The 19,226-nt window shown below is 41.5% G+C and overlaps 2 protein-coding genes across 4 annotated transcripts in view; one reads left to right on the top strand and one right to left on the bottom strand.

The window, feature by feature from the left end:
* The window catches only part of LOC133490570 (astrotactin-2), a 301,145-nt gene that overhangs the window by 234,983 nt on the left and 46,936 nt on the right, over positions 1-19,226 (top strand). For all 3 annotated transcript variants that reach the window (XM_061800812.1, XM_061800811.1, XM_061800810.1), the window contains one exon: positions 15,257-15,576. In XM_061800812.1, the coding sequence (XP_061656796.1) occupies positions 15,257-15,576 (320 nt within the window). The remainder of the gene's footprint in view (positions 1-15,256; positions 15,577-19,226) is intronic.
* Positions 1,845-11,400, bottom strand: trim32 (tripartite motif containing 32). Its single transcript, XM_061800813.1, has 3 exons — positions 11,173-11,400; positions 6,750-6,801; positions 1,845-6,302 (listed from the first exon to the last, which is right to left on the bottom strand). Exon 3 carries the CDS (start codon positions 6,288-6,290, stop codon positions 4,251-4,253), a length of 2,040 nt encoding a protein of 679 aa, XP_061656797.1. The 5' UTR covers positions 6,291-6,302; positions 6,750-6,801; positions 11,173-11,400; the 3' UTR covers positions 1,845-4,250.

Raw genomic sequence — 19,226 nt, 5'->3', positions numbered from 1 at the left:
GTCTGTCGATCCCCCGCTCCTTCCCTCACTCATGAACAAGACCCCATGATACTTGAACTCCTCCACTTGGGGCAGGATCTCATCCCCGACCCGTAGAGGGCACACCACCCTTTTCCAACTGAGGACCATGGTCTCTGATTTGGAGGTGCTGATTCTCATTCCAGCCACTTCACACTCTGCTGCGAACCGCTCCAGTGAGCGTTGGAGATCACGGCTTGATGAAGCCAACAGAACCACATCATCTACAAAGAGCAGATATGCGATGCTGAGGCCACCAAATCGGAAACCCTCTAGGTCTCAGCTGCACCTACAAATTCTCTTCATAATCGTTGTGAACAAAATCGGTGACAAAGGGCAGCCTTTGCAGAGTCCAACACTCACCCGAAAGAGTCCGACTTATTGCCGGCAATGTGGACCAAGCAGAGGGAGTCTTACCTCTCATCCACCAGGGTTAACGCCAACGTTCAGGCCCCAAGCCGAGGGGAAATGAGTATACGCACACATGCTAGGCGTTTCTCACCATGGGCAACTCCAGAATGGAACAGAGTCCAACTCTTCTCAAGAGGAGTGGTACCAGAACCCAAACAGTGCGTAGAGGAGTGTCCCTTGATATCTAGTCTGACGTTTTCGACCTCACGCACCAACTCAGGCTCCTTCCCTGCCAAAGATGTGACATTCCATGTCTCTAGAGCTAGTTTCTGTAGCTGGGGATCGGATCGCCAAGGTCCCTGCCTTTAACCACCACCCAGCTCACATGGCACCCGACACCTATGGCCCCTCTCACAGGTGGTGAGCCCATGGGAAGGGGGATGCACGTTATCCTTTCGGGCTGTGCCCGGCCGAGCCCCACAGGTGCAGGCCCAACCACAAGGCCTGGCTCCAGAGGGGGGCCCCGGTGACCCACGTCCGGGCAAGATCCAACATTTTCACTGATCATAGGTGTTCCAGTGTCATACTTTTTCTGTCCCCTGAACTGGGACCTTTTTGCCATGGGTGTGAATCCCGAGACAACTTAGCTCCTAGGATCATCGAGACACACAAACCTCTCCACCACAATTAGGTGACGGCTCAAGGAGAGGCACTTGATTATCATGCTATCAAATTACACTTGTCAGGTAGTATCATGGATCTCTGCATGTCATTGAAAACATTTTTCATAATACTCTATGTATATCATTTCAAAATGAGAGTCCTTTCTTGAATTTCATTCATTTTCCGTGCTACTTATCCTCACTCGGATCGCAGGTGCACTGTAGCCCAAGTCAGCTATCTTTACGCTCTGAACTGGCCGCCAGCCAATCACAGGGCACATAGAGACAAACAAGCATTCAATTCATCTATGGTGGATGTTTTTGAAATGTGGGAGGAAACCGGAGTAGCCGGAGAAATCCCATGCACCTATTCAAACTCCTCAAAAGCGAGGCTGGATTTGAACCCAAGTCTTGGAACTGTGACGGAGATGTGTTCATAAGCCATTCAATATTCCACCTTGTGTTCAAGTTAAATGATTAAAATTGAATGTTCGTAGGTGGTTTTGGGTACTTTATTGATTCTGTAGAAAATTGTGGATGTATTTTAAAAGACATTATTTAATAGAGAATCCCAGTCGGGATATACATTGGGTTTGTGTGAAAAAGTTTTTCCAAGCTGAGTAACTGTGAATCTGGTAAGTTGTCTGATGAAATGTTTAATTTGAACTGAAATATTCATGTATTGATTAGGAAAAATCTTTCACAGAAATAAAGGGGTTTCATAAACAGGTTTTTTTTAATCTTTATGAACCGCATTCCATGTTTTATAACACCTCAAAATAATGTTTTGACAAATTGGAGATATTTTTGATTCAGAAATGTTTATTGCACTCAAGAGAATCAACAAAACTAACACAAGTTGGACCACAAACAGGATTTTTTTTTTTTTTGTCCATGTGTTCAACACATTGTAAAATTCTCATGCTCCAGAGTACCTGAGAGATATCGGGTAGGGAGGAAGTTCACTTCAAGGACCTAATACAAATGTTATTGACAATAATAATTGGACGATGAAATGTCGCCTAATAAAACATGACACACAAGATGCTCAGCACACCGACACAAGGGCACTTTTTCTTTTTTTTTTTGGTGTGTGCACATTTATAAACTTTTTGGCCCGTCTACCTATATATAGCGACCACTTGGATGAAGTTGTGAAATTCTATTTGACTGACGCAGATACCAAACATTTGAAAAAGAATAAGCGCACAACAATGATTTACTATAAATGAAGAGATATTCCTCTCCTGTTCACTTGGCTTACACATGTACACTGTCTCTGTGTACTATGTAGCTATTGAAGTGCAGTCATTTTAAGGCTCAGACAATGCGCTCTCTTATGAACACAACCTGGGCTGGAAGGTGCATATCGTTTTACAGCAGGCATACAATATTTCCAATGTAAGATATGTTTAAATTCCCCAAATTACAATTCAAAAGTAAAAAATATATAAATGACAATGACAAATACAATATATTTGGATATAAATTGATTTCATCTCTTCGTGGCTACTATTTGTGCCGTTTCATACATGTAAGCATGTGTTTTTGGGCAGTTAAAAAAAAAAAAAAAAAGGGCAGGCACAGCAAACCATCCAGAAAAAAAAAATCAATCATATCATGTTTTAATTAAATTAAAAGCATGTGGCATAGTTGTTTTTGGGGGGCACAAGTTCAGCAATTCACCAACCCATCATAGAAAAATACTATTGACCCATTATATTATGTTAAATAAATATGAAAATATTCCTCTATAAAGACAATGATCAGCTTTTAAAGACTTTTTTTATGGTGGTTGTATTTTACATTGTGTCAAAGTGCACGGCATTATACTAAACAGTATTTCTAATATATTGGTGATCAAACAATTACAACCGCAAACCACAAACTATTATAATCAGGTTCAGTTAATAATTCCCATCTATTCTTTAGTTTTGACGACTTTCCATTTAGTTGTTTGCTTCTAGTGAGTGTGGAACACATTTTTGTGTTTATATAGGAAAAAGTGTTTTCGTGCTTAAATATGTTACACTAGTATTGAAACAAAAAGAGTTGAGAAAAAGTGTCCCATGTCTTCTGAAATTTTAGTAGGACATATACAATAATAAGAAACGTTTTCGCAAGCATCAAGATATTACGTAGTATGGAAAGATACGACAAATGCCAAGAGGAGTATGGGAAGTATACATGAATGGTTACATTATCTTTTAGTTCAATTTTATGCTGCTTTTTTTTTTTTTTTACACCAATACTGATGTTTGTAAAATATTTTACTCAGAAATCAAACAAAATAACCACATTGAAACCAAACTATTTTCCAGCAACTTTGGCTGAGATACACTTAAAATGAAAAGAAATAGTTTTGATGTAGTAAATTGTTAAGAGATCAGATTTCACAGTTGGTTTGTTTCCCCCACAAATGTGACAGATATGTGACTAAATTCCTTTGAATGGGTGTAGGGAAATATAACATTATTTTGTAATATTGTGATAGATCTCTTTGAATGTTCTGCGCGCCTATTTGTGTGTCCATATTATGGCCATCCCTGTGCTTAACATTTTTTACATTTTACAGCCTCACTTATATAAATTTCAGGCTTAACAAAAAGTACACGTTTAACAGCCATACTGTATATCTTTTTTTGTAACTCGTCAATGGCCTCATAAATGAAAACCCACAAAACCACACTGACTAGTGTAATTTTCCACAGCTTGCGTTCACAGCAAATATGCCATTACAAGCGTGTAACAGAGAATACTACATGCATGCTCCCTGAATGTTACTGAATGCAGTTTACCGCAGTCACTGATTTGTCATTATCTAACTGCACAGTAAAACTTAAAAGCTGTCAATGTGGAATTAAAACAGAGGTGTACACAGTAAAGTGCTTCACAGGCTCACAGCCCAGAGATTCACGCCATTTCACTTGTGAATGCCGTTATAGCTCTTTTTTCCTGTTCATAAATTGCACATTTAAACCAATTACACAGGCGAGAGAAACACTTCATTTTGACGAGACAGCTTTGCCTTTATTCTCAAATATAAAGCTTATTGTGAGATCATTTAGTCTAAAGGCTGCTTGGTAGTGTTATAGTGAGGTGGCTCAATTGAAATTCTGTTGGGCAAAGTAAAATGAGTAATTCTTTTGCGTTCACATTTCGCAAACATCTACCGAAAAATAACTATGCTTCCTTTCCCACTTTGTGTGGTTCATTCCTCTAGGAGGTGGATGAGTGCCTTTTCTGAATGTATGTGTAGACTTTGACACAGTGGTCCCAGCAGTCCAGCACCAACAGCTGCCCTTTGGGGGTGGTGGCCACCCCCACAGGGCAGTTCAGTCCCTCCTGGATAAGAATTTTAAACCCCCCTTCTTTGGGAAACTGCAGGATTTCCTTCCTGCCACTGTCCGTCACCAGCAGATCCCCGTTGGCGTCAACACACATGCCGGTGATGCAGCAAAAGTCCTCTGACTCGGAGAAGAAATGGCTGAGCTGCTTGCCGAGCTGTCCGTCAGTCCCCACCGAGCCAATTGAGAAGCCGCCCTCCAGGTGAGGCTCGTTGTGGCGTTTCTCGAAGTTGAGCGCCAGACCTTGGGTGAAGTAGACGGTTCCGCCGGCGTCGCACGTCACAAACTTGGGCCGCACCGCTGAGCACAGACGGCTGTAGCTCACCACGCCGACATTGCGGTCGACGGCGAGACACCACAGCTTGCCGCCCTCCACGTCTGACACCACGAATTGACCAGAGGGCATCGCAGTAATGCCCCAGGGCTTGATGAGCTGGTTCTTGTGGCAAGCCACACATTGCCCATCCATAGTGTACACTTTGACAGAATTGTCATAGTTGTCAGTGACTCCGATCAGGCCCTGATGTGTGACAGCGATGGACAAGGGCAAGAGGTTCGGCAGGTCGGCGCCGAGGAAGCTCAGGACAAAGTTGTCTATGCTGCTGGCGTTTCGGCGTATTTCGCGCTGGAATCCTTTGCGGTTGAAAATTTGGATGCGGTAGTTGCCACGGTCAGCCACTAGCACCTCACCTTGCTGGCTTACGCAAATACTAACTGGTAAATTGAAAGAGCCAGGAAGCGCTCCCTTGCATCCCATCTTCTTCACAAACTGGCACGCTGGGGGACCCGCACATGCACCTCCTTGTGGTTCCCCCGCTGCATCCATGGATTTTGACTTAAAGGAGCCAGGTGAGCTACTTATTGTGTCATCGACTGCTGCAACCATGTCAACATCTCGGTAGAGATCCACTGGCCGCCCCATTGCACTGCCAAAAGCCCCATCTAGAGCCTCAATATTGCCCTCGAGATCAACATCCAAAGCACATTCCGAATTATCTGTATTAACCGTGTACGTGCTTGTGGCCAAATGTCCCACTTCTGCTGGCTTGGAGTGTTTCGTCCGGATCAACTCCGGTTCATGCAGCTGAAACACGGTGGGCAAGCTTGTCCTCAAATTGAGCTCCTCATCGCATGCACCTCCGTCATCCTTTAGCAGGCTGATGTCGCTCTGCCTCACTCGCATGGTCAGATAGTCGCAGCAAGAGACCACCTTTACTTCCGCAATGTTGAGGAGGTACGTCTGCTCCTCGAGGACCTGCCCATTGAGCTTCTGTAGCTCTGCCATGGATGTTATGAATGTCTTACGCGAGCGGCTCAGCTCTTCTTGAAGCTGCAGCTCGGCCGTTGTGTAGTCTTGCTGAACTGCTTTGTACTTTGCCCTTAACGATTTGGTAATGTTTTCAATGGCTGTCTTTTTCTTCTGGATTTCACCCATGGTGTCACGTAAAGTGGACAGTTTTTCACCCAGTTCTTTCCGACGTTGCTCGGCAGCCATCTGCACAGGCTGAACGGTGTGACCACGGTGTAGATGCCCTTCAACTTTACAGAGTTCACAAAGGACGACAGTGCAGTCGTGACAGTACTGGCGCGGCAGACGGCTGCAGCAGGACCCGCACATAAGGGCAGTGGCGGCCGCGCCACAGGACTTGGCGCAGTCAAGGATCTTGAGTACGGTGAGATTGTCGGCCAACTGCGAGATACTGCTCATGCGCGAGACCTTACTGCAGAAGGGGCAGCGCACCCCATTGATTGTGTTTGCCAACAGCCTTTCCAGGCAATGGCGGCACACCGTGTGACCACATTGGAGGAGTTTGGGTCTAATTTGGTCCTCATTGAAGGTCTCCAGGCATATGGGACATTCAAGGATCTCCCTCATTAAATCTGGATCAAGTGGGAAAGATCCTGTTGCCATTATGGTTCTTGCCTGAAAGAAAGAAAACCTCATAGATTACCAAGGCAAGAAAAGTGGTGTTAGAACATTATTTGGATGGAGCAAAGGTAGCTCAATCAGTTCAGTTTAGTTGGTCAGAAGAGATTCCAAAGAATGGAAATGGGACTCCGTGCTCTTCTTATGGAGACCTTAATCGCGCAAATAAAGGTTGACTATGGACCGGTTCACCTACGTCATTAACGGAGAGACTTTGGAACCACAGATTCCCATATTTGTCACACCTGCTGCAACTAATGATGATATGAATTGATTAATAGTTTGAGTGTTTTTTTTACAATTAATCAGTCAGAAAAATCTATCCAACTTGGTTTTCAGAAACTGCACATTTCAAATTGGCAGTGAACACTAGTGCAAAACCCATAACTCTTAAAGTAATAAATTGTGAATTGAACAAAGATAAAAACTCATAAATTGACTGACCTGCAGGATAGTTGTTGGCCTAATGACACTGGTTAACAACAGCTCAAGACACCTTCGAGGGGCAAAAGGAGGGACATTACAACTCAAGAAGCATTTTGAATTAAAGGTGAAACATCTCCAGCAAGAACAGTCCAGCTCCCTTGATTTAACTATCAGGATTATCATAACATGGATGACAGATAATGTAATAATACGCACAGACAAATATATCTGGTATTGCGCAGGTTATAATTATCATTCTTCCAAAAATGATGGAGAAAGAAAAATTACTATACCAATTATTAGTAAAACTGTATTTATGGCTATTATAGCAGAGCTCACAATGCCAACCTATTGTAATTCACATCCAGAACTATTTGTCTGAATTTACATATTTAAAAAAATGTATATATATATATATATATATATATATATATATACACACACACACACACACACATACATATACACACACTGTATATGTAAAATCACTTTCCAGAATGATTTGACAAAATTTGTCTGAATTTACATATTTAACAAAAAATTTGCATTTCCATGCAAGTCATAATCTTGATAAATTATGGCTCCAATATTTGTCATTTTAATGTTTTTATGACATCAACCATGTAATGAGGACATAGTTGCAGCGTGTATCAAAGCATCAGTATAGGTAATTTTGATATCCCATTATTAAAAATGGATTAATTCACCTTTGCCAATTTTGTTTTCAATCCTCATCACAAAAAAACAAAAGTCTAATAAATCTTATTAAGCACATTTCAAACATCAAAATTACAACTCATTACTCTATTTTGTAAACAAAGAAATAGCATTGCTGATTTCCAGTTTATATATGGACAACAATTTTGGTTTCTATTTTGTGTACTTGTACTCATATATGTAAGAAATGTATCTTTTCTTGCAAACTTTTTCTACTACATATTTACATTTTCCATTACCACAATTGCTGCTGAAACAATGCAAATTTGAATCCTTTTGAATTTCTTAAATTGATGGACAAATTATAAATCATAAAGTGTGGCTCGATCATTGAAATCACAAGAATAAACAGTCTGCTTAAACCAGTACCACACAAACAATTGTTTTCCTATTTTTATTTAAAATAACACATACAGATTAACAGGAAAAAGAGGAAAAAATAAGTGAAACATTGGTTTTAATAACTGGTTAACTCTCCTTTGGCAGCAATGACCGCAAACCAAATGTTTCCTGTAATTGTAGATCAGAATAATGAGCAGGAAGAAATTTGGACCATTCCTCTTTACAAAAGTGTTGCACTTCGGCCATATTTGTGGGATTTCTAGATTGAATAGCTCGTTTAAGGTCAAGCCACAGCATCTCAAGTATTTAATTCCTTTTTACTTCACTCTATGAGTGTTTTTTCTATTAAAAATATGAAAACTCATTTTATGTGACAATAATTCTTAAGCAGACTTAATTTAAGTGAACGACATTTCCTGACCACGTGGCAATAAACACCTGGATTCTAATTCCAATTGACGAGTATAAACATCCATGACATTGAACAAGTTAAAGGTAAAACAACTAACAGAGTCCTTTAACCCGTACTGAAAGCATGGCAATCACATGTGCCCATCCTACGTAAAAATGTGTTAAAACTTGGGACAGTGCGTACACCTTTAAAAAGCAAGGAGATGCCGAGCTGAAAGGAGTTATGTCATACTTACATGATTTCATAGCTTGGCTCGACTCTGTGACTGACTGGCTCCAAGTCAGCCTTTGCTTATCCACAAGCTCCAAAATAGAATGGGCAACAAGACACAATATTTTTCATTTCCATAATGTTAACACGATAAGAAAAGTACTCCTTTGACATGAAATGTCACTTTTAACGTGGGCAAATACTAGTGATGCACCGAAAATTGGCATTGAAAAGCCAGAGGCCAAAAACTGAAAGCCAAAACATCAGGAAATTTAAATCAAACTTTATTTGTGAGTGCTTTTCATTAAAAAAAAGCAACACAAAGTACTTTACATTAATAAAAAAAAATGAACTTTTATTATTCCCACCGATTATTAATTTTATAAGTATGCCAATTGTAAGGCGCCACGGTGGTGCAGATGGTTAGAGTGTTGGCCTCTCACTTGTAAGACCCGGGGTTCAAATCCCGGCCTTGCCTGTGTGAAGTTTGCATGTTCTGCCTGCGTGGGGTTTCTCTGAGGACTCCGGTTTCCTTCCACATCCCCAAAATATGCAGTAATTGACTGTTGTTTGTTTCTATGTGCCCTGTAATCTGCTGGCAACCAGTTCAGGGCGTACCCCGCCTCCTGCCCGATGATAGGTGGAATACGCTACAGATACAAGGCACATGTTCGCCTCTGCATCTCGGCATCGTATTTGTAGGTAGCGCGAAATAGCATGCAAAAAGCATTCCTCCCCTAAACAGCCGAAAGCAGCGAGGTTGGCAGACAATAGTGATGTTACTTTTGGGCTAGTAGCCACGAGCTTGATGCCAAGCACTTCCCATAATTAATTGAGACATCCATCCATTTCTCATACCGCTTTATCGCAGGTGTGTAGCCTATCCCAGCTATCTTCGGGCGAGAGGCTGTGTGCACCCCAAACTGGTCACCAGCCAATCGCAGGGGACACAATTCATGCACACATTCACACCAGAGAGTAATTCAGAGTCTTCAGTCAACCTACCATGCATGTTTTAGCGATGTGGGAGGAAACCGAAGTACCTGAAGAAAATCAAAACAGTCACAGGGAGAACATGCAAACTTCACACAAGCAGGACTGGGATTTGAACCTCGGTCTTCAGAATTCTGAGGCAGGCATGCTAACCAGTCTCCCACCAAGACATGCAAATTTAAATTATTACAGTTCATCTGTTATTATGTTTAATACTAGATTGTTCAATGCTTGTTATTTAATATATATGCCGATTTCACATTTGTGACTGGATTATGGCACTACGTCATTATCAAACTGTGTTGTTTTATTTTGGTGAAAAAAGTCTTGTGGTCTGAAACCAAAGGTTAAAGTTTTTGGGTAACTTTCAGCTAAAACAAAAATTTCAGTGGAGCACCTACGACTACTATAGAAGCCTCACAAAAAAGCATGTTAAGAAATACAAAAAGACCAACAGTAGTGCTTTTTGTTCAATGAAAAGTGAATATTTTTTTATCAGTTCAGGAGCATACTGTTGTTTTTGCTGCCAGATAGTGTTTAAAAAAGAAAACCCATCCATGAGATAAACAACTGGGTTGGATATGATAAAAATCTGAACTGTAATGTTAACATTTCTATGTAACATTAGGTGAAAAATGACTTGGAAAAGGCCCTGGCATTTTGAACAACATACTAGCTCACGGGCTAGTGAACACATTAAACAACTTTCCTGTGGTTGTTAGTTAACTAACACACAAAAAAAATTTACCACCGTGGAGTAAGACTAAGTTCTTTAAATCACTAGCTTGTTAGCTAACGGGCTAGCAATCATAATAGATAACTTGTGCGTCTCTGCTGTGTGACTATGCGCTGCACGTTGGTGATGAATGGTTATTGTGGTGACAGGCCTATATATGTCAAATTTAAAACATTGTCTATTTGTGTGAATGTGAGTGTGACCAGTCTAGGGTGTACTCCCACCTCCTGACCAGTCAACTTGCATTGGCATCTCTCAACCACAAGCTGAATAGAAAATGGACGCTTGGACAGTCCAGTTTTCTTCAATTGAGTGTCACGTATTACTAATCCATACTCTCACATTGTGTTGCCAGTTTTTTTTTTTTTTTTTTTTTTTAAACTCTATATCGCAATGGTTAACAATGCAAAATCCACACAAGATGAACTGAACACCATAACACAAGCGAGTTAATGTGGCAATGCCATGACACCATGACCACATTGTTGTTACTGCTTTCCAACAGCAATGAATATTCAGACAACTTATGTGATTCCTGTTGACAGGTTATTTCTGAAATTCCCATATTGAGGACCTTAAACCCAGAAAAAGTCATTTAATGCACGTGCATTGCTGTTCATGTTTGTCCCTTAGCATCACCACAGTATCAATTAGACTGATTTTGACACAAAATCAAATTAATGCCAGCGCTTGTCTCAGAATTTACAATTATAATCAAAATAAGGTAAAATAGCTAACTCAATGATAACACTTTAAGAGTCCAAATTGTCTGTGTCAAAATGTAAGGAGCCACGCCCATTCATCGTGTTGAATTGCTGCTGACAAAACCTGCACACAATGAGCTTCAGTATCAAAGCTAATTATTTAGCAGGCTTCATAATATTTGGCTAATAACAACAAGAAAGGCCAGACGCCAAGAACGAAACAAACGTCTCCCTCGCGACCAAGAGACACTGTTGTTCCGAATTCAAAATAGGCCCGTGCGCTCAAAATATTCGCTGCTAACATGTCATTGTGGGGAAAAATATTACCTTTGTTTGTTAGCAGGAGGCAAAAAAAGAGGCGTGAGATGTACGCCTGCTTCGGTTTCTGCTGCTGCGTCCTCCGAAGAGACTGCAGTGGCGGTGACGTCGCGTACGCGAGGTTACGCGCTGACGCAAAGTACGTGAAGCAACCGTTCGTCACGATTGGCTGCTGCCGCGTTGGGTCGGCAACGCCAGCGGCCGCCGTCGAGAGACACACACAAGTACAGCGTTGAACTGCAGCCTGATGCCTTACGTTCGATTTGGCAGAAATTATTTCAAATAAATATACAGAAAATAACAATAATAACGTAATAATTAAGTAAATAGTCACGTAAGTCTAACTTACAACCAGGTGGAAAGTAAATAATGCAGATGGTCTCGTTTTTTTTTTTGACCAGGAAAAAAAAAACTGAGATTAGGAAAGTGTTGATTCCATAAAATGATGTCATCGTTTTTGACCCCTGCTAGTGATTGCAGATAGTAACCACTGGGTGTCAGAATAAGTCTTCAAAAGAAATCGCACGCTGTAGCAGAGTGATGAACAGCAAAAACTGAACGTTAATGTTTATTTTTGTCGAAATCAGAATACCTTTTACTATTCAATATGATTACTATACTGCTTATTTCATTGAATGATGACGATTGTAATAGACATGGGACCGTGGTGGACAACTGCTTAGAGGATCTGCCTCACAATTCTGAGAACTCGGGGTTGAATATTGGGCTCGCCGTGTGGGGCTTGCTTGTTCCCCGTGCCTGCGTGGGTTTTCTGATGACGGCTGGGATTGACTCCAGCACTTCCTCAACTCCTGTGAGGATACGCGGCTTAGAAAATGGGTGGATGGAATTATTTTGTTCTGGAAAAATATATAACAATTTGAGTACATTGTCCACATGTTACATGGATTTATCCTATTCAATTAATATTGTATTTTGTCAGTTGTTTGTGCAAATTCGGAAATAACACATTTGTAGCATTTCCCACACATCCATGCATTTAAATTATTATCCATACCTTCCAACATCTATGTTGCATTGCTCTGGAACGTATTTGACACCTTGGGGTCGTTGCCCACGGCAACGCAACCCTAGCCAGGGGGTTGTGTCCCAGATGAGTAATTATACTGCAACCAGTCAACAACGACATTTTAATTCACAAGCTGGTGTGAGATCAATGAATGGGGAAATTGGCACTATTTGTCTTGTCTGTGTATCTATGTGTTGGCAGACAACAAAAATGCACATAAGTAGAGGGGGGAGGCCAAAGGTTATGTATGAAAAAGACAAGAATGATGACAACAATGACTACAAAGTACAATAGCCTTTTTATTTATTTATTAGCAGTTCTTTTCATTCAGGAGAAGCCTTTTGGCTTGCGCAAATAAAATAATAAATAAGAGATAAGGGACTAATACGTGTAACGTGTAAGATTGGAAGATTTCATCATTGTGGTTTGCAGCTAAAGAAGATAAGTGGTCAAGAACAGAGACGCAGACAAGCAAGGTAGCAGTTGTATTTGTTTAAAAAATGCAAACCAAAGTTCAGCATGGCAAGGAAACAAAAAATAATTATACTGCACAGGTTTTTTTTTTAATTCATCCATCCATTTTCTTAGCCGCTTATCGTTGTCACGGACGAGGCCAAATGCACGACTCAAGATGCAGGTAAGCAGTACAAAGGAGGGCTTTATTTGTTCCGAGGTCGGTTACCAGCAAGTCAGTCCAAACGAACAGAAGTACTAGTAGCGACAGGCTTACAAGGGTGGTCAGGGGACAGGCGAGGGTCGGTACACAGAAGGCAGAAGTCAGGCAAACGGGAGTGCAGGAACGAGGCATCAAAGGCAACGATCTGGCAGAGGACTAGTCGTCCCCAGGGTCTTATATAGTGAGGGTCATTCGGGTTCATAAGGTGCAGGTGTGTGAGTGCTGATTGCCTGGCCCCGCCCAGCTTGGCTGGTCGCCAGGAGCATTACAATCGTCACAAGGGTCACGGGAGTGCTGGAGCCTATCCCAGCTGTCAACAGGCAGGAAGCGGGGTACACCCTGAACTGATTGCAAGCCAATCGCAGGGCACATGGAGACAGATAACAGTCACACTCATAATAACACCTCGGGGCAATTTAGAGTGTCCGATTAATGTTGCATGTTTTGGGGATTCGCGAGGAAACCGGAGTTCCCGGAGGAAACCCACACAGGCACGGGGAGAACATGCAAACTCCACACAGGTGGGTCCGGGATTGAACCTGGGACCTCTGAACTGTGAGCCCAATGCTTTACCAGCTGATCCACTGTGCCGCCATTTTTTTCATGAACCACAAAATAAATAAACACATAAACAGACTTTCATGCAGAATTGTTTTAAATAATAAGTAAAAATCCCAAGGCAGCTAGGACAGGCTGCATCTAACCCACGGCCCTAGTGAGGTTCAGCAAAATAATGAGTGGAGGTTACCTCCCAAACTTTTGAGTGCTTGGTTTTTCTTTTGTAGTTACACTCAACAAATCTCAACAGCAAGTGTATGCTAACCAGCAATCTGGATCTCACAAATGAGTGCGTGTATAAAGGCATTTTCACAGCACAGTGCACCGTCAACCAACCCATTCATTGTGTGTGTGCTGGTGCTGCAGGAGGTGGGTTCCTGCTGCTGTCAGAGACACACCCCAATTGAAAAATGTTCTTTGAAAACTTCTCAAAGTGTTGGAAAGATTTCAAAGTGACTACAGGAAGAGATTTTAGTTGAGCTCAGTGGTGCAAAGAGCATGGAGGAAAAAGATGAATAATACCAGGACCCAATGTCTTGGGTTGCGGGACTTAAGACAAATGCTGTATCACAACACGGTAACGAGGCACAGAGATGGACGGACATCTCATATACTTTAAATTACCAGGTCAGTAGAAAATTGTAGAAATGTCAGATTTTAGCATTTAAAAGCATTTGCTTAAAATATAGCGTAGCCACAGATGCTTAACTTGTGTCATGGCTCCTCTTCCTTGTTATAAGCAACCTTTCGGTTGTAACAGTGGGAAATACATGTACTGCCGAACTGCGGCCGACTTTAAATCAGAACCAGCAGGAAAGGACACAATACTACCTGTTTGGTCCCTTAGCAACCAACGCTAAACATGAGCAAGATTTCACCGTGCCGCCGTCATCCCAGCGCCGCACTGCACCCTCAATACATGGTTGGAACTTCCTGGCAAGTGGCCACCTCTTCAGTGTCACTTTCTGATCTAGCTCTCATCATCTCGCTGGCAGGCGTACACAGCGGCCGGCTGCTTGCTTGCATCTTAACTCATAAAAGCTACAGTTCATATGCTACATTGTGTGCATGTGCTGTACGTTTCACGTTTCCAAATGTAAATACGATCATACACTTCGGCCATTATTTACAAAGTGGCCCTCGATCTTCCAGAAGCCTTCCTGTACGGTGAACCCTTACATGTTTGCCATTTGACCTTTGCGAATTTACATCATCACATTTGTTGTTATTATTTGCTGAATAACACAGATACTGTGTCTTGTGTTTTGTTCTGCTCAACTCAAAGCAATCATAGTATTTCTTTGTCGCCATCTTGGTTTCAAGGAAGTATGCTGAACTCAGTTGATTTTGTTTAGAAAAAAGTAGCGGTGTGTCGCCATCTTGTGAGAGCTATAAGCAATATTTAATTGTAGTGCATTAATTATTTGTAGAATCTTGGTATTTGTCATCTTTATTTATCATGGTTCAGGATTGCAGTGAAACATTAGTGGTTCGAAAACCTGAAGGGCCCAGAAGGATTCTTTTGTGCGGCCTGGTTTGTTGGTTGTTGATGCCGAAGCGCTGACAATGTGACAATATGATGGAATGTTTGATTCCACACACACACACGTGGTCCTCCTCTTTTTATGGAATGGTTTCTTTCCCTGTTGTCCCATCACCAATGAGAAGATCAAACATTGGTTGTTGAATCTGCGGGGGGGATGGAACTTTCTGCCGTCCGGCATTGGAAAAGCTAATGACAGGGTGGGTTTAGAAGTTGTTGCTCTTGAGCAAGTTGTACAATTAGCCCAAAAGGCATTATTTTTGTCCTTATTTTTTTTCCCTTCTAGAGGCTACGGAGCAAGGGATTGGTGTCAGCGGTGGGCGTCACGACCTGAAATCGGTACCCTTCATCAGCTACCTGACGGGGTTGCAGAAGAGCCAGCTGCTGTCCGAGGACACAGTCAAAGGCATAGAGATCCGCTGCGAAGAGAAGGGCAGCTGCCCACTGAGTTGTCACCTGTGCCACCACCAGGCCGGGGCGGCAGGGAGTGTGGCTTTAAGGGGCCGTGGCAGGGGCGGCGAGCAGCCGTCACCCATCCCTGTGCTGTTGGAAGTCAGTCGAGTCGTGCCCCTCTACAGTCTGCTTCAGGACAATGTCACCAAAGAGGTGAGACTTATAATAGGCCATCATATGTTTATTGTTGTCATATTTCACAATTTTTAGAAACCACAAAGCCTCTTCATAACCTTAGTTTTCGTATACGCATTTGGGGCTTGAAACTGTAACCTCCCCCTCAGTTCCCATGCCAACTCCTTAAAAACTGAACAATTGAGGGCTACTGGATCTCAGGGCTACATTTTTTTTTTTAACAATTTGGAGTATGAAAATTTGGATTATATAAACATACTAAGCCCAGGGTATTATATACATTTGAAATATTCTTCCTCATCATGACTCATTGGAAGTCCAATGGTGGACACCTGCCACCATTTAAAGTATCTTTGTTTTACCCCAAATAAAGTTAATTGTTTTCTAGCAGTAGCCTGATGTTTTTGTACAAACACTGAGTGATATTCGGAACTCTGAAAAGGTTATATCTATTTGAAAATAAAATTGTAAATTGACAGTCATCAATGAACAACAGACTTTATCTTGTAAAGAAAATAAATTGACAATTTAGAAACTTGCATTCATGCTATTGTATAAACGTGCGTCTCTCCTGGTTCTTGTATCAGACTATTGGATTTAGGTTTGTGTGGAAATTGTGACTGTCATAATATTACGATTTCGTCTTGGTAATGTTGTATGTTTTTTTTTAGTAAAATGTCATCCATTCAGCATATGGTTCACCGTAATTTTTTTTGAGAGGTAACTTACTGTGTCATGTATCGAGTTGAGTATAATGGACCTGTCGTATTATACTCACCACTGGAGTTGCATCTCGAGGCATTCAGGGTGGCAGTTACTCGCGATCGCCTCTAGGGGGCATTGGATGGTTAATTTTTTTTTTTTTTTTAGTAAACCAACCCGGTGATCCAGCCGGCATAAAAGATGACGTCATGGTTTGTGTCCTCATGAGCAAGTCGGTCTGTTTGTGTGTATTTGTATGTTTTTGTGCAAGTCAGTCCGTGTGTGTGTGTGTGTGTGTGTGTGTGTGTGTTTGTATGTTTTCGTGCGTGTGCACATGTGCTTGCGCGTCTATTTGTCGAAACAAGCCTTGACAGCCGTATGTAATACAGTATCAGCATAATGGTGCCGTTTGGACCCTGGAAGTCAATCATATGAGATTGCTTTTCCGTGGGGCAATTAAGGAGAAAGGGGTTTGGTGGTGCAGGTTATGATGTTACACTGAAATTAGTTGACGCTATTTTTGCTCAGCACATCTTTGCTTTGTTGCATTTGTCACCTGATGAATGTCTGACAGTATGTGCGTCTGTTTATGACTGGTTTATGCATGCTCTAATCAAGAGTCAAATCACACCATCTGATGATATCAGAAACAAAACAAACAAAAAAAACGCGTATGCACACATACAGGGGAAAACTCTGAAAAGTGCGTGCCTTCCATACCAAGCACCGCAGCCCCAAAGAAAAGCAGGCCCAATCGATGGCAGACAATCCCTTGTGGATCTCATCGATAACTAAACGTAAAGAGGAGCAAAAATGTCTTCATTGCCTCTGTTTCTTAACACCTCTCCATCCCACCCCTCCTATGTCTATGGCTATGGTCTTGTGAGGATGTACAGAGTGAGACGTATGTGGAGGAGGAGGGCCGGACTGCAGTGGATCGCTCTTGTGAGGTAGCTCCAGGCAGGATTATTAGCTTCTTATTGATGTCATCGACCCCAAGGGAGGGAGGGGAGTCCATCACTCTCCTCTTTTTCCTTTTTTTTAAACTGCCTTTCGCTTCTGTTCTTGGCCCTTCCATGAGCTGCTACTGCTGCTTGCCTGAAACATGCATTAAAAGGTACATATCGCATGTATTGAATTATTTTCACTAAAAGGAACACAACAGCTCATTCTCTGTGTGCGTGCGTGTGTGTTTGTGTGCATATGCTTGTGTGAGTGTGTGTGCATGTGTGTGTGTGTTTTTCCACACACACACCTTTGAGACTTCTTTCTACTTGGCTGCCTCGATCAGGAAAGACAGCTGCCATGTTGCAAAAGCTTTCTGCGTGATGAGCTGCTTCTTTTATTTATTTTTTTTTTAATTTTTGGCCGAACTGCCTGTGCAAAAAAAAAAAAAAAAGTAGTACCACTGTAGTTGCACTGCTCACGAGCAGGTGGATGATGTAATACAAAAACTTTAAATGCAAACGGGGCATGGGAAATTTAAGCCTTAATATAAAAAGTCAACTTTAATGCAATTTAAGGTGTATCTGACCATGAAAAACACACATACACACACAAAAAACCCCTGAATAAAAACATGCCATACAGGCAAATGATCTTAAAGGCCTTCCTAAGTGAATCCTAACTGGGGGAAAAAAAACATACATTGCTCATTGATTCTTTGTGATTAGTGACATGTCAATTAGTAATCTCTAGCAGTACTGCTGCCAGCAATATTTGATATGAACACTGACTAATGACTATATGAAATAATGGTGAGATGGCAGCCATTTTTTTTACAATGAGACTTTGGAAGAAGAAGCGTAAATCACGCAAGAATATCAATGCATGCCGACTGATATAGTAAAATCCAATATCTTGGTTCTCACTTATCAATGGCTGCACAGAGACCAGGGGACAGAATCAATTAATCAGTTGCTGCCATCAATGATTGACAAGTTAACAACATGGGAAACATGAAGAAAACAACTAAAATGGCAACCTTTGATCGAATTGAATTTTTACATCACAGAGTGAAAGACAAAGAAGTCCTAAGACGGTTGATGTAAAGCAGTATGTGTCCACTGAGATAATCAGATTCCACCGGAATGCTTTAGTTTTCATGGAGGGTGTAATGTTTCAAATGCAACTTGGAAATGTCTGCACGAGACCTGCTGGCAGAACCAACCAATCAGTTGCTGGCATTAGTGACTGACTCGTGGCCAACAATGAGTAAGATGACAGACATTGACAGGTTACAGGTTCAGACACATTGACTGAATGAAGGCGGGACCTAAAGAGATGAATACGACTCAACGGACATCATGAAATATTGCGTGGACGTTCAAGATCTATTATCATTGTTATTGACGTCACCTTCCAATGTCAGCACGATGACGTTTTGACAGAAGTTGCTGTCATTATTGACAAGTAGAATGGAGAATAGCTGTATCAACAAAGAGCTAGGTGCCAGTTGGTTGTAGAGTTTTTCATTTGGGAGATTTACATTTACATTTGGATTAAAGACAGGCCTTAGAGGGGATTACATTGACAGAACTAAGTAGTCATTGTGCTACTAGCAATGCCAGACAGGTAGTCCAGACAATGACTGCATGATCAGTGAGTGAAAAGTATAGACAAATGTGGATTTTTTAAAATTCACAGCTTTTTTTTTGTTTTAATAAAGTCACGGGGGATTTGGCGTTAAAAATAAGCCTCCTAAAAATGTTTAAAAACTAAAATCAAGAGTTCAAACTCTCCTCCTTTGTGCATGTGCCTAGAACCAACACAAACATTGTTGGTCTTAAAAGATGTTGGAAGAAGATCGACACAAAATCTGTATTTTTATGGATCAAAGCTGACATTTTTGTCTGTAACAAGATGATGCTCTCAGCTTGAAGTACCAATAAAATACTATTTTGATTTCATTGTGTTAAGGTGGGCAGCACGGTGTAGAAAACTGGTTAAAACGTTTGCCTCACAGG

The sequence above is a fragment of the Syngnathoides biaculeatus genome, chromosome 17, assembly GCF_019802595.1.
Source record: "Syngnathoides biaculeatus isolate LvHL_M chromosome 17, ASM1980259v1, whole genome shotgun sequence".
NCBI classification, from domain to species: domain Eukaryota; kingdom Metazoa; phylum Chordata; class Actinopteri; order Syngnathiformes; family Syngnathidae; genus Syngnathoides; species Syngnathoides biaculeatus.
Note: the sequence above shows the minus strand (reverse complement) of the source record. Positions and strands in the feature narration are given on the sequence as shown.

Excerpts from the sequence above, each read along its gene's own strand:
- trim32 (XM_061800813.1), bottom strand. The coding sequence starts at position 6,290 with ATGGCAACAGGATCTTTCCCACTTGATCCAGATTTAATGAGGGAGATC.